Genomic DNA, 24,598 nt, shown 5'->3' on the forward strand with positions numbered 1-24,598 from the left:
GCATTTTGTCATACTCATACCATGTCTATACGGCATCCTCCTCCTATTGACCATGTTCTCCTACACCAACACCAATGACGATATCCACCACGCACACGATAGTCGGAAGCTCGCCCAAGTATCCGCCGGGTATGTCGCCAACCTCTCCGACTCCGACTACGACTTCGATTTCGACTCCGACGTGAACGACAGCCGAGTGTTGTCCACCATAGGTCATGGGGTAGGACTATGGCATATTAGCCCCGACGGGCTGGAGGTCGACGAGGTGTCGTTCAGCACCACCATCGTCTATCAGCCACTGCAGAACCAGAGCTGGAGTGGCCTCGCCTTCGTCATCCTCCCTTTCTGGCTAAACACTACCGCACTGATGGAGTTGGCCAGAGATGTTGGCCCGATCGACCTCACCAACCCTACATCCGGGAGCGCCTCCATCTCCGGCAGCTCCGTCCCTGTCAGGATCGGTGTGCTGTCTAACAAAGAGAAGTATGGCGGCATCATTGTTGTGGATATCAATATCGATCCGTTAGCAGCGGCTGTCCCAAACAGCTATGCGGTGTGGATCGACTACGACGGTGAGATGAGCAGCTTGTCAGTCTACGCGGGCCTTCAAGCCAATCCCAAGCCTGACAACAACATAGCTGAGGTGCCCGTGAACATTACCAGCGTTGGCCCGTACGTCCAGTTCGTCCTCCTCTCTACGGCGAAGCAGGTACGCAGCTCTCGAGTTCGCTGGAACGCGACGATCCAGGGCTTCCCTTTCTTCGACATCGACGACAACGGCAAGGCTGACGACGGCCAAGGCTTCTTGTCAAGGAACTCATCAAGGAATGTGAAGACGACAACGGCAAGGCTGACGCGGACGGCAAGGCTGACGACGGCCAAGGCTCCTAGGGTTTCCCCCGACACGTGAAAGGAGGTAGGGAATAGCTACCACCGACACCCTTCACGAAGGAATTGTGGCACCCGCCGGTATCACCGCATCGGAGCCGGACGAAGCGGCAAGGATTTCTCCGGCACTCCAAACCCCACCGCCCAACCAGAGCCGACTAGCCAAACCACCGCCTAATAATCCCAGCACCAGCATAGTGGTGCCATCATCCATGCAGTCTCACTGCGAACACGAACACGAGGCCAAGAAGACGGTAGAGCTGCGCCAAACGATGGAGCAGTAGCTCCGAAATCGAGCGGGAGGAGATTCACCTCCAACGCCGACGTGCGGGAGGCCTGCACCTCCGGCAGCAAGGCATACCAGGCCACCCCTGGCCCAGTCGGGCCCAAAACGGGCCCGCTAAGCCCTGTCGGCCATGCTATAGCGGGCTGGCAACGACACCACTAGCATCGAGCCGCTCTTTGCTGCTCCACCGACTCCCGGAAGTTCCGCCACAGACCCGCTCCGCCGTTGGCTCGCCCAGGCCCAGATGGACCCAGATCTGGGCCGAGAGGCCGCCGCCAGATCGCGCCACAGCGTCACCCAGCCGCCAATGACGTTGCCGCCGCCCAGCCATCCGCCCACGCCGCGTCGAGGAGCCCCGTCGCCACCTGGAACGCCATCGCCTAGGAGCACCCCTGGTGCAGCACCGCCCCGCGTCAAAAAGCCACCGTGAGGGGAAGGTCAGGGGGCCGCCGCCACCAGCGAACCCGGGGCCAGGACGGCTGCTGGTGCTAGCGACGGCGGTAGAGAGGAGAGGGAGAGGGTGGGGCTGGAGGAAGGGAAGGCTGGCCGCGGTCGGTCGCCCACGGGGGCGACGAGGTCGCGGGAGAGGACATTCTCTAGTTTTGGAAGATGCACGTGTACTTTAGGGTCTGACTATATAACATCTAGATGTGAAATATATAATATTATAACATTCGTCCAAGTTGTGACAGCGGTCGATCTCTTATTTGGCTTTTTTCAGAGTAGAGGACGACATCGTTCTCTTACTTATCTTTTTCCTGAGTGGAGCACAAAAAAATATTTGTCTTTTTTCTGAATGGAGCGCGACAGCGGTTATTTTCTTATTTGTCTTTCTCGTGGAGCGCGACAAAAGAAAATTCATCTTTTTTCTGAGTGGAGCGCCGTAAAAATAAATTTATCATTTTTTCGAGTGGAGCACGACATCGGTTGTTTTTTTATTTGTCTTTTTCCTGAATGGAGCACGACAAAAATATTTTTATCTTTTTCCGGAGTGAAGCGCGACAAATTGATTTGTCTTTTTTTCTAAATGGAGCGCGGCAGCGGTAGTTCTTCTTATTTGCCTTTTTCTTGAATGGAGCGCAACAAAAGGAAATGTAAATAGACACGGTGCCTTTAAACTCGGCAATTCACGCTTGGTTCCAACAGCTCCTACCAATGCAACAACTAGCCTCTAATGAAAATTGTGAAACGGGCAAAACTTAAAAACAGAGCACAGCGTCCTGATTAAAAGATATGTTTGAATTTTTCGAATCCTTTTTTACAGATTGTGATTTTTTCAAAATCTCGAATACTTTTGAAAACATAAACAATTTTAAAACTTTGTAAAATACTTTTGTAATGTGAATAAACTTTATGATTCCGTGTTTTTGAAAAGTAAGAACAAGTTTGGTATTTCGAACAATTTCTTCTCGAACAAATTTTGAAAACATGGGAAGTTTTTAAAAATCCCTGAACAGTCTTTAGAGTGTGGAACCCTGTGTAAAATACAATTTTACAAAACAAGAATACATGTATTCTATTTTTATTTCAATAGTGAACTTCAAATAAAAAATTCGTTTGAAATATTATCATTTTGAAATGTTTGTTTTTTCAAAATAATATTTGAGATCTTTAGAAAATGCATTATACAATGAAATAAATCATAACATTTAAAGAAATGTTCGTGATTTTTTAAAAAGAAACTTCACGCATTTCAGAAAAAAAGTCACGACAATGTTTTCTCATTTTTTTAAGAGTTTCGTACCATTTGGAAAAAAATGATAAGTAGGAATTTTAATATTGTTTTATCATGTATTCTAAAAAATGCTCGGATCTGTATTTGAAAATAATATTCATCATGCATTTTTTAAATGTCCAATGTGTGTTAAAACGTCATGTGTATACAGGAAAATATACCGTGTGTATTATAAAAATGAACAATATTTGGAAAACAAAACTACAACTATATAGGGGTATTGGGTTGGAAATGAGTTGCACGTCCAGAGTGGACATGCAACTATGTCGGGCATGAGTTGCATGTTTAGCTTGAAGATGCAACTGGGTCGAGCGGGTTTACATAGTAAGGTTGGAGATGAAACTAGATAGGAGGCGGGGCAAGTTGCATGTTGCAAGACAAATCACAAGTCTAGTTGTGAGTCAAAGGGTGAGCTTCCAACTGGAAGAACTATGAGTTGAGTTGCGAGTTGAGAATGGACTTGCAACCAGGATAACTAGAAACTATTGTACCAATTGCGAGTCAATGGTCGACTTGCAACTGAATAACAAACTACGGTTCCAATTGTGAGTCAAGGATAAAATTGCAACTAAGATGAAAGACAAAAATACATGCCCTCTGCGAGCAAGGGGTGGGCTTGCAACTGGGATAAAACAAATTACATGTCTAGTTGCGAGTCGAGGGTGGAGTTGTAATTAAGATAACTATATAAAATAATGGTACGAGTTGCAAGTTAAGGGTGGAAATGTAACTCGGATGAAAAACAAAAGATATCCCAATTGCAAGTCAAGAGTGAACTTGCAACTGAAACAATAACAAACTATGGGCCCAATTATGAGTCGAGAATGAACTTGCAACTGGGGCGAACAAAAAGTCAAGATCCAGTTGCAAGTCGAGGGTGGACTTGCAACTGGGGCAAACAAAAGGTCGCAAACGAGTTGCAGGTCGAGGCTGGACTTGCAATTAGGACAAAAATAAGTCCCGCCCTAGTTGCAAGTCGAGGATAGACTTGCAACCAGGACCAAAAAAAGTGTTAGACACCAGTTGCGAGCATAAGATGGACTTGCAACTAATACAAGAAAAAGGTCGAGCTCTAGTTGAGAGTCGAGGATAAACTTGCAACTGGAACAAAAAATATTGAATCTAGTTGCGAGTCAAGGATGGATTGCATGTGGGGCTGAAAAAATTTCAGACTCGAGTTACGAGTCAAGGACGTATATGCAAGCGGGACAAAAAAAGACAACCCTTTTGTATTGGGATGGATAGTCAACTAACAAAATGAAAAAAATTTAAAATTTAAAAAACTCAAAAAAATTGAAAACAGAAAAGAAAAATAAAACATAACAAAATTCATGAATTTAAAAGAATATGAAATAGAAAAAAAATAAATGAATAGGAAGAAAAAGTTAAAAAAGCAAAAGATAAAAAGAAACAAAAATAAATATCACTTCTGGCTGGAGCCCACGCTGATGCAACCCGCGAGGCTGTGAAAACAGAAGCGACGGGGCCTCCTCACACACGTGACCCGTATAGAACAACAACAAACGAATAAAAAGATCAAACAATGTGAATCTTAATGTCTAAATCATGTGGTTAGAAAATTATATGTGAGATAACTATTTCACATCTAGATGTGAAATACTAGCAAATTCGTTATTTCTAACACAGTGACCCATTGATTAACCCTTCCACAAACTTGATATGTGATTAATTACGTTGCTTTACCATTAGATAAATAATCAGCGTTATAATTCATCAACTTAGAAATAATTATTTATCAGTGGTGCTCCCTTAACTCTTTCACCGATGTGTTCTACTCATCAGGTTGCCAACCAAATCACTGATCTTCTTCTAACGTTGTACATGGTGCTTAATACGTTTCTACAACCACTATTTCCATACCTGTGTGGTAGTAATAAATTATGAAATTGTGCATATAAAGTATTTTTGGTGATGTATGTAAGGATAATTTGTTGTGTTCATAAAATAAATACATCACATACATCAATAATCTGAGTTAGAGAAGTTTATACATGCTTTCTAGGAATTTGTGTATTTGCTAAATATAATATAATTATCTTTTTGCAGGTATATAACATATAATCAAATTGTATCAAAAACCGTTTCATTTGTATGAAAACATCCAACAAAACATGTAATACCACCAAAACTTAGTCCCTCAACTTTCAAAATCGGATAAGTTTAGTACCTTGAGCAGTTTCCGTCCGACGTGAATAGTCCATCGGTGAACACTAAATTCAAAAAAAATAGCAAAAAATTGGCTCATAACACACTTTAAAAAAGTGCACAGTTTTTGTTTTTTGCTAGAGCTGCTCGGATATAATTGGATCGCTAAAACTTGCAAGCACCTTCCTATCCAAGCCTCTTTGATATTTTGAACTTACTGTTCAGGGACATACAAATTTACCGTTTTTCCTTTGACAGCACGGAATTTTGTACAACACGGAATTTTGCTATACAAATTTATCCTTTTTCCTTTGACAGCACGGAATACTGTTCAGGAGGTCTTGGAACGTCGAAATAGCACGGAATTTTGCACACGTTTTGCACGCACGAGTATCTTTGAACCCACAAAATTTCGTTTTTTTAGTCTATTTTTGCTAACAAAATTCGAATTTACTGTTCGTCGAGACACTCTCCATGTCATATGGAAATCACTTGAGGGACTAAACTTCTTCGATCTTGAAAGTTGAGGGACTAAGTTTTGGTGGTTGTGGAGTCGAGGGGGCATTTTTAAACTTTGGGAAGACCCGATGAACGAAAAAACACTTATCCCTTTAAAATTCAACATAGATTACGGTGTTTTCGGGTCGACGGGAAAGATCTCATCACTGTGATCACCAAGTCATTGGCATATTAATGGTATTGATAATGATTATATGGATTTTATTTTCCAAAGGGTCAAAAGAATCTCAAGTGCCCGACCACTATATGATTGAAGGGCGCATTTCATTAAAACTCACATCGTTTCATCCATGGGATCACTATTTTACTGATTTTAAGATGAAGAAAAATCAAGAAAATGATGGCTGGACATATTCTTTATTTGTTGACTGCACTATTTTACCGATCACCCTGTTTATCAAGAATAGTCTACCACTGATCATCAACTATTGATCAAGTTCAATTTTGGTCCCTAAAGTCCAAAGGCAGACACATTTGAGTTTTAACTTTCATTAATTGTTGAAGAATTCATTTTAAGTAAATTTAGTATTCATTGAACTTTATATTTTTAAAGTTGTGAAGTATGAAAATAAAAGATATTCCAGAAAAACTATATCAAAATACATAATTTTACTAGTCAAAACAATTTTTTTAGAAAAAATACCATATTCATCTGAAAAAGAAAAAAGAGAAAACCTCAAATATGTTTATTTAGAATGCATGGAAAATCATTTCATTTTCTGTTTTCCATGGATATTCCTGAAATTTTATCTCAATCAGAACAAATTGTTGACGAACCATAAAATTGTGAAAAGTTTGCAAATTTGAAAAACAAGTGCGGTTTGAATCTCATATATATCGAGTGGCGGTGAGCGTGAGCACAATTTTTTTAAACACGGTACAGACGCAAGCGTTCATATACACGCACATACACTCACCCCTATGAACACACACATGCGCATACCCTACCCCCTATGAGTACCTTCGAGAGACTGGGCCGGCATGTCATATTCAGATTTACGAAGTCACCAGGACTTGAGCCCTGATGGGCTGGGCATATGACGGTCCCTCCAACCATCCAACCGCAGATTGGTTTGCGACGTGAAAATATGCTATGCCTTTACTTACACATAATCTGTAGCCTGTAGGTTGCAACGTATCTAATTGTACAATAATGCAAAGCCGCAAAGACAATTTTTCATGCTGCATACACAAATGTGCATGTGTTTCAGGTTGGTCATCCTCCCTCTGTTCCTAAATATAAGTCTTTTAAGAAATTTGATTAGTGGTCTACATACGGAGCAAAATGAATAAATCTATATTCTAAAGTATGTCTATATACATCCGTATGTAGTCCACTAGTGCAATCTCTAAAAAGACTTATATTTAGGAACCGAGGGAGTACAATAAAGGAGAGCCACTGCTTGTGTTCGAGTTCATGACCAATGGCAGTTTGGACCAACATCTCTTCCCCAGAGGCGGCGGCCACCCCGGACAGCAGGGGCAGACACGGGTGCAAGGCACTCACGCGGCCATCCAGCAATGGGCTGCTCGGTATGAAGTCGTCAGGGACATATATAGCCACCGGTCTGCACTACGTCCACCAGGAGTACGAGCCGACGGTGCTCCACCGTGACATCAAGGCGAGCAACGTGATGCTGGACTCGAGCTTCCGTGCCCGCCTCGGTGACTTCGGCCTGGCCTGCGCCGTGGACGTGGGTCGCAACTCCGCCACAGGCCACGCCGGAACGCACCAGAGTACGCCGTGTGCGGCAAGGCGACGCGGCAGACCGACATCTATGCGCTCGGGGTGCTCATCCTGGAGGTCGTCACCGGCCAGCGGGCGCTGATTCGATGGGCGGAGGATGAGGACGACGTCCATATCACGGATAGAGAATAGAGTGTGGCGTCTCCACGGTGAGGGGAGGCTAATGGAGTGCGTGGATGCAATGCTTATCGCTAGTTCTTCTCCGGATGAGGACGGCCTCCACGCTGGCGGTGACGCCGAACGCCTGCTGCTCCTGGGCTTGGCGTGCAGCAGCCCAAACCCGTCGGACCGGCCGACGATGCCCGAGGTGGTGCAGGTCATCGCCAAGTCGGCGGCGCCGCCCGAGGTGCCTCTCATGAAGCCAAGGTTCGTGTGGCCTCCGCCTGAATGGGCGGCCAGCTGGGACGGTGATGATAGCGTGGGCACGTCGGTGGCAAGTAATCTCCAGGGGAGTACGGCGAGCACGGTCAGGCGTTAGTCGCAGTGGCTGACGGCGGCGTCTCAGAGCCGGGCCGCCGGAGGCCATGCCTCGTTTCAACTGGAGCCATCCGTTTACGTCACTGTGCCCAGTGCTCTCGGCCTCGGTGAGAGGCCGAGCAGAGCATAGCATACTCCGCATGTCTTACGGAGGTGCTAAGTCTCAGTCGACGAGACTAGCTGGGCAAATTGATTGATCTGTGTTTGTTCCTTGTTGTATACAGACCACGCTGAGGCCGAAATCCCTAGTTGGTTGAGAGTACACCTTTCAATGATTATTATCATCTTTCTAGATTGCAATAAGTGGCGCACTTCATACATGTCATTTGTAGTAACTTGATTTTATTTTCTTTTTTCGTAGATCCGTATTTTTAAAACATTTTATCTTCTAAATCACGCGTTTAAATTATGAACTGTTTTCACCGTTGGGTTTCTTGCGTCGAGATTTTTAAAACTAGATTCAGTTTTGATAGATTTTAACAAACTATTTTTCATAAAAAAACCGACATTTTTTCCTTTCCGAGAGGCACGGTCGCGATACCAAAGTTGTGTCTCTCGTGATATCAAAGTCGTGCCTCTCATAAAAAAATGTGTTATTTTTCTCTTTACGAGAGGCTCGCGGAAGCAAAAAATCGTGCTTCTCGCTGAAAAAAGAGAGAGCATAAAACGTTTTTTTTCCTTTCCGAGAGGCACGGCCGTGCCTCTCGCGAAAAAAGAGAGCAGAAAATGTGTTTTTTTCTCTTTCCGATAGGCACGACTGTGCCTCTCGCGGAAGAAAAACGGTACCTCTTGCTGAAAAAAGAGAGAGTTGAAAACGCTTTTTTTCGAGAGGCACGGAGCAAAACCGTGCCTCTCGTGGAAAAAGAGAGAGCTGAAAACGCGTTTTTTTCGAGAGGCACGGAGCAAAACCGTGCCTTTTGCGGAAGCAAAACCGTACCTCTCATGGCAAAAAAGAGAGCAGAAAACACTTTTTTTTCTCTTTCCGAGAGGCACGGCCATGCCTCTCGCGATAGCAAAACCGTGCCTCCCGCGGAAGCAAAACGGTATCTCTTGCAAAAAAAAAGAGAGAACTGAAAACACGTTTTTTTTAAGAGGCACGGAGCAAAACCGTGCCTCTCGTGGAAGCAAAACGGTATCTCTTGCAAAAAAAAGAGAGAACTGAAAACACGTTTTTTTTTCAAGAGGCACGGAGCAAAACCGTGCCTCTCGCTAAAAAAAAGAGAGCTGAAAACACGTTTTTTCGAGAGGCACCAAGCAAAACGTGCCTATCGTTAAAAAAGGAAGAGTTGAAAACACGTTTTTTTCTAGAGGCACGGAGCAAAACCGTGCCTCTCGCGAAAGCAAAATCGTGCCTCTCGTGACAAAAAAAGAAAAACAGAAAACGTGTTTTTTCCCTTTTCGAGAGGCACGGTCGTGCCTCTTGCGATAGCAAAACCGCGACGTGAAAAAACCACTCTAAAAAGCCGAAAACACGTGTGAAAAAATTTAAAAAAAAATACGACGGAAAAACTCAGAGCCCGACACGTGACGGCGGCTGAGAACGCGTCAAATGACTACGCGCGGGAGTGATCGCTGGGAAGCTACTAAAGGACAGCTCGCTAACTAATTGCTCTCAAAAAGGTATGGTTTTGCAACACGAGCCTTATTGCAGAGAATTAGAAAAAAGGTTGTGCAACATAAATCTTATTACAGAAAATTAGAAAATAAATGATTTTATAATAAAGGTATTGTTACAGAAAATTAAGAAAAGAAGATCTTGCAATAATGGTCGATCATCGGTATCTCTATACCTTGTTCAATCTTGTTACCGGCAAGTCTCTTTACTCGTTCCGTAATACAAGATCCCGTGTCTAAGTCCTTAGTCACATTGCTTGCAAGGCTTGTTGCGATGTTATATTACCGAGTGGGCCCCGATATACCTCTCTATCATACGGAGTGACTAATCACAGTCTTGATCCATGCCAACCCAACAGACACCTTCGGAGATACCTGTAGAGCACCTTTATAGTCACCAAGTTACTTTGCGACGTTTGATACACACAAGATATTCCTCCGGTGTCCGGGAGTTGCATGATCTCATGGTCATAGGAACAGATACATTGACATGCAGAAAACAGTAGCAATAAACTGACACGATCATATGCTACGTTCATAGTTTGGGTCTTGTCGATCACATCATTCTCCTAATGATGTGATCCCGTTATCAAGTGACAACACTTGTCTATGGCCAGGAAACCTTGACCATCATTGATGAACGAGCTAGTCAACTAGAGGCTCACTAGGGAGAGTGTGTTGTCTATGTATCCACACATGTTATTGAGTTTCCAACCAATACAATTCTAGCATGGATAATAAATGATTATCATGAACAAGGAAATATAATAATAACCAATTTATTATTGCCTCTAGGACATATTTACAAAAGTCTCCCACTTGCACTAGAGTCAATAGTCTAGTCCACATCACTATGTGATTGTAATGAATCTAATACCCATACAGTTCTGGGGCTTGATCATGTCTTGCTTGTGAGAGAGGTTTTAGTCAAACGGCCTGAACCTTTTAGATCCGTGTGAGCTTTACAAATCTCTGTGTCATCCTATAGATGTTGCTACCACGCGCCATTTGAGACTATTCCAAATGAATGCTCCACTGTACGAATCCGGTTTACTACTCGGAGTTATTCGGATTAGTGTGTCAGAGCTTGCATCGACGTAACCCTTTACGACGTACTCTTTAATCACCTCCATAATCGAGAAAAAAATCCTCAGTCCACTAGTTACTAAGGATGACTTTTGACCGTTGTCCAATAATCCATTCCTGGATCACTTCTGTATCCCTTGACAGATTCATGGCAAGACACACATCAGGTGCAGTACACAGCACAACATACTATAGAGCCTACGGGTAATGCATAGGGGATGACCTTCGTCATTTCTCTTTCTTCTGCCTTGGTCGGGCTTTGAGTCTTACTCAAATTCACACCTTACAACACAACCAAGAACTCCTTCTTTGCTGATCTATATTGAACTCCTTTAAAAACTTGTCAAGGCACGCATTTCATTGAAAGTTTTTATCAAGCGTCTTGATCTATCTCTATAGATCCTGATGCTCAATGTTCAAGTAGCTTAATCCAGATTTTCCTTTGAAAAACTTCTTTCAAACAATCCTTTATGCTTTCCGGAAATTCTTCATTACTTACGATCAATAATATGTCAACCACATATACTTATCAGAAATTCCATAGTGCTTTCACTCATTTCTTTGAAAATACAAGTTTCTAATAAACCTTGTATAAACCCAAAAGCTTTGATTATCTCATCAAAGCGTATATTCGAACTCCGAAGCTATCTTTAAAACAGCAACACATATTGACATTTTTTTTAGCTAGAGTAACAATTCATTCATAAGGTAAAATATGAATCAAGAGTACACGTGCAATCTCTCTTGTTGTACCGTAATCAATTACTGTTCCCAAGAGTACACCTGCACATTTTCGCAAAAGAAAAGAGTACACCTGCACAAGTTGTACAGGTCATACCCGTGGCCAAGTGATTCGAATGTAGGCCTAACTCCAGGAACAGCTAAATTGTCTCTCTTCTTCTCCGCGAATCCTATTCAAGTCTTGTCGGGTGAACAGAACCTCCCGACGCACGGCGGCTGTGCTCAACGCGAGCTTTGCATTCCAAGTTGCAAACAATAAATAGTCATATCGACTCGCTCGCTTGTAATCACAACTCAAATCCATGGAACCACTCGACATGGGCAACACACAACAGGACACCATCACATCACTACGGGTAGAAGCTCACCTTTGCCTTTGCGTCCATCCTGATATAGCCTTTGTGTCCATCATTGAGGCCGCCGGTAAGATCTGGCAGGGGAAATCTATGAAAAAAAAGAGCATGTCAATAAACTGATCTGCTACTTACAGCGCGCCCAACTAAAAAGGATGAAGCGACGGCATGGAACATACCTATCACTATCAAGGGGATCTGGTAGGAACTCAAATTCATCTAGTTGTTCCGCCTCCGCCATCGCCATAGCTCCGAGATCTGGAGCTTTTTTTTTTTGAGCAACTGAGCTCTGGAGCTTGTGCGGCGCCGCAAGGGATATGTTTTTTTTCAAGGGCCTAGTAAAGAGGGGGAGCGGTGGACGTCCGGCGTCACATTTGCATATCAGTTACAAAAAAAAGGATGTTTTACAGACTGTCAGGTTGCATCACGTTTTAATGGCATCTCCAACGGTGGACGCCCTAACGACACATACCACATCCCCGTCGCCGTATCATTCTTTTCTCCATACGATCACATTGATTTCATATGTGGGCGCGGTGATTTCATACATGGACACGGTGTTGTCTCATTGGCACACGTTCCAGGAGCAGGCAAGCCCGTCCTCTCTATCGCCGGTCCTCTTTACACATACTAGGTGCTTAGGTATTTACAAATAAGTACTACTCCTTTCGTTCTTAAATATAATTTTTTTTAGAGATTTCATTGAAAATCTATATACGGATGTATATAAACATGCTTTTGTTCGGTATGTAGTCCCCTAATGGAAACTCTAAAAGGACTTGTATATTTGGGAATGAAGGGAGTACTCTGCATGTTCATCTGGCCAATGCAGCAAGAAACACGCACACCAAACTCATCTCACCTGCGCACGACTACAACTCCAATCAAGCCCTCAAACTATCACACTACAACGAAGACGACGTTAAACAATCCAATAAGGTACCTATTCGCGTACGGACAAACTCTACAGCAGCAGCACCAAATACAACTCGCTTCAAACCTGTGACCTCACACCAGAGTCTTGGATCACAGCGAAGCCATGTTTTCGGCGCTTTCGTGGAGCTCTTCAACTATCTCGGCAATCAACAGCTCCACAAACTCCTTGTACTCCGAGATGGAATCGATGAGCTTGAGCAGCTCCCTGGCGCACATCTGGGTTTCTTCGTCGGTCTCCCTCAACGCAGCTTGGAGACCCTCCTCGGAGTTCTGCCGAATCACAACATTGATGTAAGTTATCTGATAGTGGATCGTGAGTCATGCTACAGGAGCAGAGAGAGTCTATAAGACGGTTTTACCTTTAAAAAGACCTCTGCCTCCTTCTCGACGGTGTTCAGGTGATGTTCTTTTTCCTCAAACTTGTCTTTCATTTTTCTAGCATCGGTTGCGCAGCGTGAAACATGGCTTTGGATTTCACGATCCAGTGAGTCCATCTGAGCAGTCATCTGGGATCAGAAACTAAAATGTAAACAGCAACCATATAAAGTGTAACTGGCTTCAGTGCTTTGCATCAATCATCCAGAAGCTCGGACATTGTGATTTTGTTGTAGTACGAGACAAGAATGCAAAATAGGGATCAATTCTTAAATGAACTAATCAGAACAATTGCATGAAAAGAAAAGTAGGCATCAACTCCAGGAACCGTTTACAATTTTTGGAAACTCCAAAAGAAGTTTTTTGAATAATGGGGTGTAGCGGCAACTGGTTGCACAAAGTCCACTCTCTTCAAACTAAAGGGACTCTTTGGAAAGATAGAATTTTACAGGAATCATTTTATTTCCCACAGGAACAGGGAAATATCCATATTCTGAGCAGAGCTTAATTGTGTGAGTTTAACACAAGCTAGGCATCTTAACCAGTTTATGCAGCACAAATAAGATCATGTGAAGATGCATAGCATACCACTTGTAACAGGTTACACATGAACATCATTCATTACATTATGTTCAGTGTTCACCAAGACCCTAGACACTTTTCAGAAGGGCCTAATTGCCAAATAGGCAGGAGGGCTTGGCTAGTTCATAGGTGATGCCTTCCTTAAAGGGCATGCACAGTGGTTGACAAGGCAGCCTTCTCTTAAGCTTCCATGTCATTTAAGATGATAACGTGAACATGTTAGACAATGGATTATCTCCTTATGTTATTTCTAGCTAGTAATATTTGCATGCCCCTATATTTTTGTGGTGATAATTAAATATAAGACCAAGATGTAGCATCTGACTCAATCAATAAAAATGTCTTATCTTAAGCGCTAAGAGAACATCTCTTAGTTAAGTAAAGGTACACCACTCTTTTCACTTCTCTCTCTTACAACTCAGCAATTATCCTACACGGCAGTGCCATTACCAAGAGAAGACTGACATCACCCTATTGTATGTACCCTCAGAACACTGGTTCTCAAACAGTAGCAGTTGCAGCAGATGAGAAATAAAACAAACCTTATAAATGCAGGTCAATGGAACTTTGTAACTACTGTGACTTAGTATCTCTATTTGGGAATGTATGTAACGCGTCTCTAACTTTGACAAGTGATGTTTATAATTTGGATTGGCAGAGTGAAAACAGCGATTAGGTTTGCCATGAAAATATTCATTAAAATTATAATCTTATGACTCTGCTAACCTATTCATATGAAAACTAACGGCCAAAATTGCACACTAGAGACCATGTCAGAAGTCAAAACATGGCCAGGGAGTATAGGACAAGGAAGTAAGCCATTGGCCAGTGTTGACTTGAGACTTTCCATAACAAAAAGAGTTCAGTATGAGTACTTTTTGCATGATGCACAGCACATAAATAACAAGCCAACTATTTTCTACACTGCAATGAGAAACAGAGTAAACATTTTCAGACTACTGGGCTACCATGATCAACTCATGGTACAGAACCTCCATATTGCCAGGATTGTGAACAGGTTTCACTAAAAGATATATAGAAAGAATTTCCACTTTGATGCATGAGTTTTTATAAGTCAATCATGAACATACTACGGGTTAAACGGAGTTGATGCCTCTGTTTTATTTTTTCATTCTATGATATATCAAATACAGTATAAGCTGACTAACCTCGTTATGTTTAGCCTGTAGAACAGAAACATGATTCCTTTTCTCCTCCAACATGTTAACAATTCCTTGCAACTTCTTTTGTAGATCAACTGACTCACCATGCTTTGAGGTAACTAGCATGTTAGTCTCACTAAGAAGAGCATTGAGTGCGGGCTTCAGGGCGGTTTTGTAGGTGGTACCAAGGATCTCAGCCGGGGAGGATCCTTTTGAATTTACCTCGTACTGGAAATCAATCCTGGGTTTCAACCTGCAAAATGGCACAGAAGTGTTTGACTGTAAGGAAACAAGCTCTACTGCTCTGCATATAAATTGACAAAACAGAAGTCAGAATAAACAACAGATAGGGAACCACAATAAGATGATATCTTTTCTGATATCTTGATCTTTGTTTGCTTCAGTCTGCCACTAACTGAGCACTGAGGGACAATACTTAAGAATACCGCGTTACACAAAATCCATCTGGGCGATGTTTTTTTAATTAAAAATGGTAGCATAATGTTCATTTCTATTTTTCTCAATTATGAAGAATATAATGATGCAGAACATATTAGAAGCTCTTCCTAAATATGTATGTATAGGCATGAGATATATTATATGGTAGCAATAGAGGAGCAGTGTGCATGAATTCCAAGTATGTATGCATAAACGTGTGTCACCCAAAAGAAAGATTTAAAAAAAATGATAAGTACCAACGTCAGGTACGAGCACAACTCCGAACGTTTTCAATGGCAAGGCAAGTTAGTTGGCAAGCACGGCAATTTTCTGTCAAAAAATAAACTGAAGCACGAAAGTCGCCATGCTTGGCAACTAAAGGTGCCATCCTCGCATCACTAAACTTGCCGTCGAAAACGTTCGGAGTTGCCATGTGCTCGTATCAAACATTCGGTACTTATCAGATTCCTAAAGAATACCAAAGAGTACACACATGGCTTCATAGCACAGTTCGAACTGCTTTCACATATGAAGTCATCGATTTGCAACATGATACCATGTTCAACAGCAGAACTAAATAAAGGAATAAGGAACAGAGGGTGAATCAAGGGCAAGAATAAAAAACGACGTCCTACAACTTTCCTGCACTTTTTGATGTGTAAGACTGCAACATTGAACCGTCTCTACTCAGCTCATTTACCTACTAGAGGTCTGCCTTGTGCACGTGCTTATTTATTGTCTCATTCAGAAATATATGTATGCGCAGATATCAATAACAAGTGGCTGACAGTATAACTATTGCAGTTCACTTGTTTTAACCTGACATCTCAACCATCATCCATAAAAGAATCAGGCCTTCTCCTGACATATATAATTGAACATATACCAGACCAGCAGAGTGTACTCTAAACCGTAAAGAACCAAGCAGCAATACAATTTAAGACTGACAAACATCAAGGTAAAAGGTAACCTAGAAAGACGGAAGACTAATTGCACAGTCAGGAGAGTACTGTCGCAAGCTAAAGCACAATCTTGTAAACTGCGTGACCGCATATCCTTAAGAAAGCAAAATATCTTAAAAATAAATTTCTGACATTGAGAAATTGAAGCGCTTGGGCATGAACAAAATTAGTTGATTTTCCGAATGAACTACTATTTGAACTATGGAGCTTAAGAAGACCAAACATATTGAGGTTTGAAGCACCATGTCAGAATTAGAATAGACAGATGCTTGTTTAAGTACTACAGTACATTTCTACATATCAAATAAGAGAGGCATGATTACTTAGTTAACATCAGTTTTAAGGTGCTTAAATAACAATCGAACCATTGGTGAAAGAAACACAAATATGGAGAAAAAAAATCAAAGAATCAGGAGATCAAAGTTCTTTGGGGGAATTCATACTTTCTGAGGGACTGGTTGCACAGCTCGGCAAGGCCCTCGATCTCCTCAAGCTTACTGACCAGCGCAGCTTCGAGTTCCCACCCCTTCTCCTCCAGTGCGGCATTCATATTCTCCAACTTGGCAATATCATTTTCCACCGCTTGCATCTCCCTAGCCATCCTATTGACGTCCCTCACATTGACCACCTGCACCTCCACCTGTTTCACCAGCTCCTCATTCTCGGCCATGATCTGCTGGCAATTCAACACCTTGGCCTCAAGCTCCTTCTCCTTCTCCAGCAAAGCCTCTTCCTTCTCCTTGATCTTGGTGGACCAGCTCTCCACCACCGCCTCAAACTTCTGAACGTCGGCAGTAAATGCATCCTTCTTCTCCTCCATCGCCTTGAGGCGAGAGGGCGCCGACAGTTGCTTGTTCCGCTCCGCCTCGACATCCTGAAGCTCCTTCTCCAGTTCCTGCATGTCTCTTCGCTTTTCATCGATTTGGGCGCGGGCCTTGGAGTGGTAGTCCTCGTCGAGGGAGTCGGCGGCCTCATCACAGCAAGAGATGTACAGGCAGTAGCTCTGAGTGAGGTACATCATGAGGTCATTGGAGGCGGGGTCGGGAGGGGACGCGTCGAGGCCGTCGGTGAAGCGGCAGAGAAGGGTGAGCCAGTAGAGGATGGAGAGGAGCGGCGGCCAGGAGTGCGGGGTCCCGGGGGCCTTGAGGGCGGATCTGGTGACCTTGTAGGGGCAGGCGAGGGCGCGAAGGAGGGCGATGAGGTCGTCCTCCCAGCCGGCGGCCATGAGGGGGTAGCGGAGGCGGTGGGCGAGGTGGTGGAAAGCGGCGACGATGTCCTTGGCGGACGGGAGGGGCGGGCGGAGGCGGATGGCGGCGGGGGCGAGGTAGGCGTTGACGGCGCGGAGGGCGGCGGCCTGCGAGGCGCGGTCGGAGAGGCTGGTTATGGGCCCGCCGGCGTGGGAGGTCGCCGCCGTGCGGATGGAGGAGGGGCGGCTGCTGCAGATGCTGACGGCGTCGGAGTCGCGGCGGGAGAAGGCGTGGTCGAGGTTCCGCGGGTGGAACGGCAGGTCCGTCATAGGGGTCTGGTCGACGGACGCCGAGGAGGGAGGCGCCCTCGGGCGCCGCCCGCCGCCGCCGCGCCCGCGCCGCATTTCCGGTGCCGGAGTTGGGGCTCTGGGGTTTGCTCGGGAGATTGCGGGCTTGCGATTCGATTTTGGGACGAAGTTGGGACTTGGGACCAAAGGCATATACCTGGCCCAACGGGCGGTAAACAGGCCCGGCCCGGCCGGCACGTTTATTAATCGGGTCGTGTCGTGTCAACCTGTGGGTTGCGTCTTCAGGCCCAGGCACAACTCAGTTATTAAACGGATCAGCATGTTGGTCCGATTAGTACGATGGTCCGTATATTTTTAGCCTTACAGGCTTATTTTTAAACCTATTGATCATATATTATGTATATATATATATATTAAAAAAATTAAATAAGCCCGCGTGCCCAGCCTTCAGGCCCAGGCACAGCCCGAGGCGTATCGCGTGCCTCGCACGAGCCCGTTTAAGTCGTGTCGTGCATGACCCATGGCAGGCAATGCCGGCGGGTTCGCGGCCGGCCTGTTTAGCCTGGTCCATTTGGCCAGCTATACTACAGATCAGCCAGCCAGGTCCCTGGCCATCGGATTCAACGATCGCCACCCGTTTGATTCGGTCAACCTATCACACGTTGATTCCAGCAGCTAGCACCCGACGACGCTGCAACGAGCCGTCGGCGACCGCTGCTACGGATCAGCGGGTGTCACTGCAGCTCCAGTAACGTTGCAATGAGCCGCCGTCGACCGCTCCTACGGATCAGCGGGTGCCACTGCAGCTCCGGCAACGCTGCAACGAGCCGTCGGCGACCGTTGCTACGGGTCAGCGGGTGCCACTACAGCTCCGGCGACGCTGCAACGAGCCGCCGACGACCGTTGCTACGGATCAGCGGGTGCAACTGCAGCGCCGGCGACGCTGCAACGAGCCGCCGGCGACCGTTGCTACAGATCAGCGGGTGCCACTCTAGCTCCAGCGACGCTGCAACGAGCCGCCGATGAAGCTCCATTGCAGCGCGAGTGAATCTTCATTGCAACGCGGGGCGCTGCAGCGCAGATCTTGACGTCGCCGGTGAAGCTCCATAGCAACCACCGGTGAAGCTTGATGTCTACTACACAACCTTTTCTTATAGACTCGTGTTGGGCCTCCAAGCGCATAGTTTTTATGACAATAGCAAGTTTCCCTCAACTGGATGACCTAAGGTTTCAATCCGTGGGAGGCGTAGGATGAAGATGGTCTCTCTCAAGCATAGGGATTTTGTGAACAAACAATTTATAGGAGCAAGAATCAACTAGCATAGGAAGGCAAAACAAGCATAACTTCAAAACTTTGAACACATAGAGAGGAAACTTGATATTATTGCAATTCCTACACGCATATGTTCCTCCCTCATAATAATTTCCAGTAGCATCATGAAGAAATTCAACAATATAACTATCACATACATCATTCTTTTCATGATCTACAAGCATAGAAAATTTATCACTCTCCACATAAACAAACTTATTTTCATTCATAATAGTGGGAGCAAACTCAACGTAATAACTATTGTGGCACCCCGATTCAATGAATCGGATTACCAGTGTTTCTAACCCAGAGATCATGTCTTCTTGAAACACTCAACAACTTGAAACAGAACTGAACTGACTTTATTGATAGAACAAGGTGACAGGTACATATCTTACAATGATAGTGAGGCCAAAGGCACCCTTGGTGCTACAACAGTATCTACATTATTTATGAGACATAGTGGGGCCTCGAAACTACTAAGTACTTCTACATCGTAGCAGAACATAGCAGCAACTCCATACACACGGACACTGTTGTGGACACTTCCTAGTACGCATCATCAGGACCTCCGTCCTCGGCTTCTCCTGCATCTGGCTGTTGGGGAACGTCGCATGGGAAACAAAAAATTTCCTACGCGCACGAAGACCTATCATGGTGATGTCCATCTACGAGAGGGGATGAGTGATCTACGTACCCTCGTAGACTGTACAGCAGAAGCGTTAGAGAACGCGGTTGATGTAGTGGAACGTCCTCACGTCCCTCGATCCGCCCCGCGAACAATCCCGCGATGAGTCCCACGATCTAGTACCGAACGGACGGCACCTCCGCGTTCAGCACACGTACAGCTCGACGTTGATCTCGGCCTTCTTGATCCAGCAAGAGAGACGGAGAGGTAGAAGATTTCTCCGGCAGCGTGACGGCGCTCCGGAGGTTGGTGATGACCTTGTCTCAGCAGGGCTTCGCCCGAGCTCCGCAGAAACGCGATCTAGAGGAAAAACCGTGGAGGTATGTGGTCGGGCTGTCGTGGAAAAGTCGTCACAAATCAGCCCTAAAACCTACGTATATATAGGTGGGAGGGAGGGGACCTTGCCTTGGGGCTCAAGGAGCCCCAAGGGGGTCGGCCGAGTCCAAGGGGGAGGACTCCCCCCCCCCCAAACCGAGTTGGACTAGGTTTGGTGGGAGGGAGTCCCCCTTCCTTCCCACCTCCTCCTTTTTTTTCTTTCTCTCTTGATTTTCTTCTCCTTGGCACATAGAGCCTTTTGGGCTGTCCCACCAGCCCACTAAGGGCTGGTGTGTCACCCTCAAGGCCTATGGGCTTCCCCGGGGTGGGTTGCCCCCCCGGTGAACTCCCGGAACCCATTCATCATTCCCGGTACATTCCCGGTAACTCCGAAAACCTTCCGATAATCAAATGAGGTCATCCTATATATCAATCTTCGTTTCCGGACTATTCCAGAAACCCTCGTGACGTCCGTGATCTCATCCGGGACTCCAAACAACATTCGGTAAGCAACTATATAACTCAAATACGCATAAAACAACGTCGAACCTTAAGTGTGCAGACCCTGCGGGTTCGAGAACTATGTAGACATGACCCGAGAGACTCCTCGGTCAATATCCAATAGCGGGACCTGGATGCCCATATTGGATCCTACATATTCTACAAAGATCTTATCGTTTGAACCTCAGTGCCAAGGATTCATATAATCCCGTATGTCATTCCCTTTGTCCTTCGGTATGTTACTTGCCCGAGATTCGATCGTCAGTATCCGCATACCTATTTCAATCTCGTTTACCGGCAAGTCTCTTTACTCGTTCCGTAATACAAGATCCCGCAACTTACACTAAGTTACATTGCTTGCAAGGCTTGTGTGTGATGTTGTATTACCGAGTGGGCCCCGAGCTACCTCTCCGTCACACGGAGTGACAAATCCCAGTCTTGATCCATACTAACTCAACTAACACCTTCGGAGATACCTGTAGAGCATTTTTATAGTCACCCAGTTACGTTGCGACGTTTGATACACACAAAGCATTCCTCCGGTGTCACTGAATTATATGATCTCATGGTCATAGGAATAAATACTTGACACGCGGAAAACAGTAGCAACAAAATGACACGATCAACATGCTACGTCTATTAGTTTGGGTCTAGTCCATCACGTGATTCTCCTAATGACGTGATCCAGTTATCAAGCAACAACACCTTGTTCATAATCAGAAGACACTGACCATCTTCGATCAACTGGCTAGCCAACTAGAGGCTTGCTAGGGATGGTGTTTTGTCTATGTATCCACACATGTAAATGAGTCTTCATTCAATACAATTATAGCATGGATAATAAACGGTTGTCTTGATACAGGGATTATAATAATAACTATATTTATTATTGCCTCTAGGGCATAATTCCAACAGTCTCCCACTTGCACTAGAGTCAATAATCCAGCCCTCACATTACCATGTGAATTACATTGTAATAAATCTAACACCCATACAGTTCTGGTGTTGATCATGTTTTGGCCGTGGAAGAGGTTTAGTCAGCAGGTCTGCTACATTCAGATCCGTGTGCACTTTGCATATATTCACGTCCTCTCCCTCGACGTAGTCGCGGATGAGGTTGAAGCGTCGTTTGATGTGTCTGGTCTTCTTGTGAAACCGTGGTTCCTTTGCTAAGGCAATGGCACCAGTGTTGTCACAGAACAAGGTTATTGGATTCAGTGCGCTTGGCACCACTCCAAGATCCGTCATGAACTGCTTCATCCATACACCTTCCTTAGCCGCCTCCGAGGCAGCCATGTACTCCGCTTCACATGTAGAATTTGCTACGACGCTTTGCTTGGAACTCCACCAGCTTACTGCACCCCCATTAAGAATAAATACGTATCCGGTTTGCGACTTAGAGTCGTCCGGATCTGTGTCAAAGCTTGCATCGACGTAACCTTTTACGGCGAGCTCGTCGTCACCTCCATATACGAGAAACATCTCCTTAGTCCTTTTCAGGTACTTCAGGATATTCTTGACCGCTGTCCAGTGATCCACTCCTGGATTACTCTGGAACCTACCTGCCATACTTATGGACAGGCTAACATCCGGTCTAGTGCACAGCATCGCATACATGATAGAACCTATGGCTGAAGCATAGGGGATGGAGCGCATATGCTCTCTATCTTCATCAGTTGCTGGGCACCGAGTCTTACTCAATTTCGTACCTTGTAGAACTGGCAAGAACCCTTTCTTGGACTGTTCCATTTTGAACCTCTTCAAAACTTTATCAAGGTATGTGCTTTGTGAAAGTCCTATCAGGCGTTTTGATCTATCCCTATAGATCTTAATGCCTAGAATGTAAGCAGCTTCTCCTAGGTCCTTCATAGAGAAACTTTTATTCAAGTAACCTTTTATGCTCTCCAAAAACTCTACGTTGTTTCCAATCAGTAATATGTCATCCACATATAATATTAGAAACGCCACAGAGCTCCCACTCACTTTCTTGTAAATACAAGATTCTCCAACCACTTGTATGAACCAAAATGCTTTGATCACCTCATCAAAACGTTTGTTCCAACTCCGAGATGCTTGCACCAGTCCATAAATGGATCGCTGGAGCTTGCACACCTTGTTAGCATTCTTAGGATCGACAAAACCTTCGGGTTGTATCATATACAACTCTTCCTTAAGGAAACCGTTAAGGAACGCCGTTTTGACATCCATCTGCCAGATTTCATAATCGAAAAATGCAGCTATTGCTAACATGATTCTGACGGACTTAAGCATCGCTACAGGTGAGAAAGTCTCATCGTAGTCAACTCCTGGAACTTGTGAAAAACCCTTTGCCACAAGTCGAGCTTTATAAACGGTCACATTGCCGTCAGCGTCCGTCTTCTTCTTAAAGATCCATTTGTTCTGAATAGCCTTGCGGCCCTCAGGTAGTATCTCCAAAGTCCACACTTTGTTCTCATACATGGATCCTATTTCGGATTTCATGGCTTCTAGCCATTTGTTGGAATCTGGTCCCACCATTGCTTCTTCATAATTTGCAGGTTCATTGTTGTCTAACAACATGATTGACAAGACGGGATTACCGTACCACTCTGGAGCAGCACGTGATCTCATCGACCTGCGTGGTTCAACAGAAACTTGAACTGGAGTTTCATGATCATCATCATTAACTTCCTCCTCAACTGGCGTTGCAACGACAGAGGTTTCCCCTTGCCCTGCGCCACCATCCAGAGGGATGAGAGGTTCGACAACCTCGTCAAGTTCTATCTTCCTCCCACTCAATTCTCTCGAGAGAAACTCCTTCTCGAGAAAAGCTCCGTTTTTAGCAACAAACACTTTGCCCTCGGATTTGAGATAGAAGGTGTACCCAACTGTCTCTTTTGGGTAACCTATGAAGACGCACTTTTCCGCTTTGGGTTCCAGCTTTTCAGGCTGAAGCTTTTTGACATAAGCATCACATCCCCAAACTTTAAGAAACGACAACTTTGGTCTTTTGCCATACCACAGTTCGTATGGTGTCGTCTCAACGGATTTTGATGGTGCCCTATTTAAAGTGAATGCAGCTGTTTCTAATGCATAACCCCAAAACGATAACGACAAATCAGTAAGAGACATCATAGATCGCACCATCTCTAATAAAGTACGATTACGACGTTCGGACACACCATTACGCTGTGGTGTTCCAGGCGGTGTCAACTGTGAAACAATTCCACATTGTCTTAAGTGATCACCAAACTCGAAACTCAGATATTCACCCCCACGATCAGACCGTAGGAACTTGATCTTCTTGTTACGATGATTTTCCACTTCACTCTGAAATCGCTTGAACTTTTCAAATGTTTCAGACTTGTGCTTCATCAAGTAGACATAACCATATCTACTCAAATCGTCAGTGAAGGTGAGAAAATAACGATATCCGCCGCGTGCCTCCACGCTCATCGGACCACACACATCGGTATGTATGATTTCCAATAAGTCACTTGCACGCTCCATTGTTCCGGAGAACGGAGTCTTAGTCATCTTGCCCATGAGACATGGTTCGCACGTGTCAAGTGAATCAAAGTCAAGTGACTCCAAAAGTCCATCAGCATGGAGTTTCTTCATGCGCTTTACACCAATATGACCTAAACGGCAGTGCCACAAAAATATGGCGCTATCATTGTTAACTCTAACTCTTTTGGTCTCAATGTTATGTATATGCGTGTCGCTATCAAGATTCAATATGACAATCCTCTCACATTCGGTGCATGACCATAAAAGATGTTACTCATAGAAATAGAACAACCATTATTCTCTGACTTAAAAGAGTAACCGTCTCGCAATAAACAAGATCCAGATATAATGTTCATGCTCAACGCAGGCACTAAATAACAATGATTTAAGTTCATCACTAATCCTGACGGTAACTGAAGTGATACTGTGCCGACGGCGATTGCATCAACCTTGGAACCATTTCCTACGCGCATCGTCACTTCATCTTTCGCCAGCCTTCGCCTATTCCGCAGTTCCTGTTTCGAGTTGCAAATATGAGCAACAGAACCGGTATCGAATACCCAGGCACTACTACGAGAGCCGGTTAAGTACACATCAATAACATGTATATCAAACATACCTGATTTTTCTTTGCCCGCCTTCTTGTCTGCCAGATACTTGGGGCAATTGCGCTTCTAGTGACCCATACCCTTGCAATAGAAACACTCCGTTTCAGGCTTAGGTCCAGCTT

General features: G+C 44.7%; 1 protein-coding gene and 1 pseudogene across 1 annotated transcript; one reads left to right on the plus strand and one right to left on the minus strand.

Annotated features, from left to right (window-relative positions):
* Window positions 1-52: 52 nt before the first annotated feature.
* Window positions 53-7,948, plus strand: LOC123397334 (annotated as a pseudogene).
* Window positions 7,949-12,375: 4,427 nt separating this feature from the next.
* Window positions 12,376-17,711, minus strand: LOC123453120 (kinetochore protein NDC80 homolog). Its single transcript, XM_045129886.1, has 4 exons — window positions 16,512-17,711; window positions 14,675-14,921; window positions 12,908-13,054; window positions 12,376-12,818 (listed from the first exon to the last, which is right to left on the minus strand). Exons 1-4 carry the CDS (start codon window positions 17,657-17,659, stop codon window positions 12,639-12,641), a joined length of 1,722 nt encoding a protein of 573 aa, XP_044985821.1. The 5' UTR covers window positions 17,660-17,711; the 3' UTR covers window positions 12,376-12,638.
* Between the last annotated feature and the right edge of the window lie 6,887 nt (window positions 17,712-24,598).

Source organism: Hordeum vulgare, chromosome 5H, assembly GCF_904849725.1.
Source record: "Hordeum vulgare subsp. vulgare chromosome 5H, MorexV3_pseudomolecules_assembly, whole genome shotgun sequence".
NCBI classification, from domain to species: domain Eukaryota; kingdom Viridiplantae; phylum Streptophyta; class Magnoliopsida; order Poales; family Poaceae; genus Hordeum; species Hordeum vulgare.

Excerpts from the sequence above, each read along its gene's own strand:
- LOC123453120 (XM_045129886.1), bottom strand. The coding sequence starts at position 17,659 with ATGCGGCGCGGGCGCGGCGGCGGCGGGCGGCGCCCGAGGGCGCCTCCC. Across the intron at positions 14,922-16,511 it reads TGCAACCAGTCCCTCAGAAA|GTTGAAACCCAGGATTGATT; the intron begins GTATGAATTCCC and ends GCCATTTTGCAG. Across the intron at positions 12,819-12,907 it reads AGGCAGAGGTCTTTTTAAAG|AACTCCGAGGAGGGTCTCCA; the intron begins GTAAAACCGTCT and ends GTGATTCGGCAG.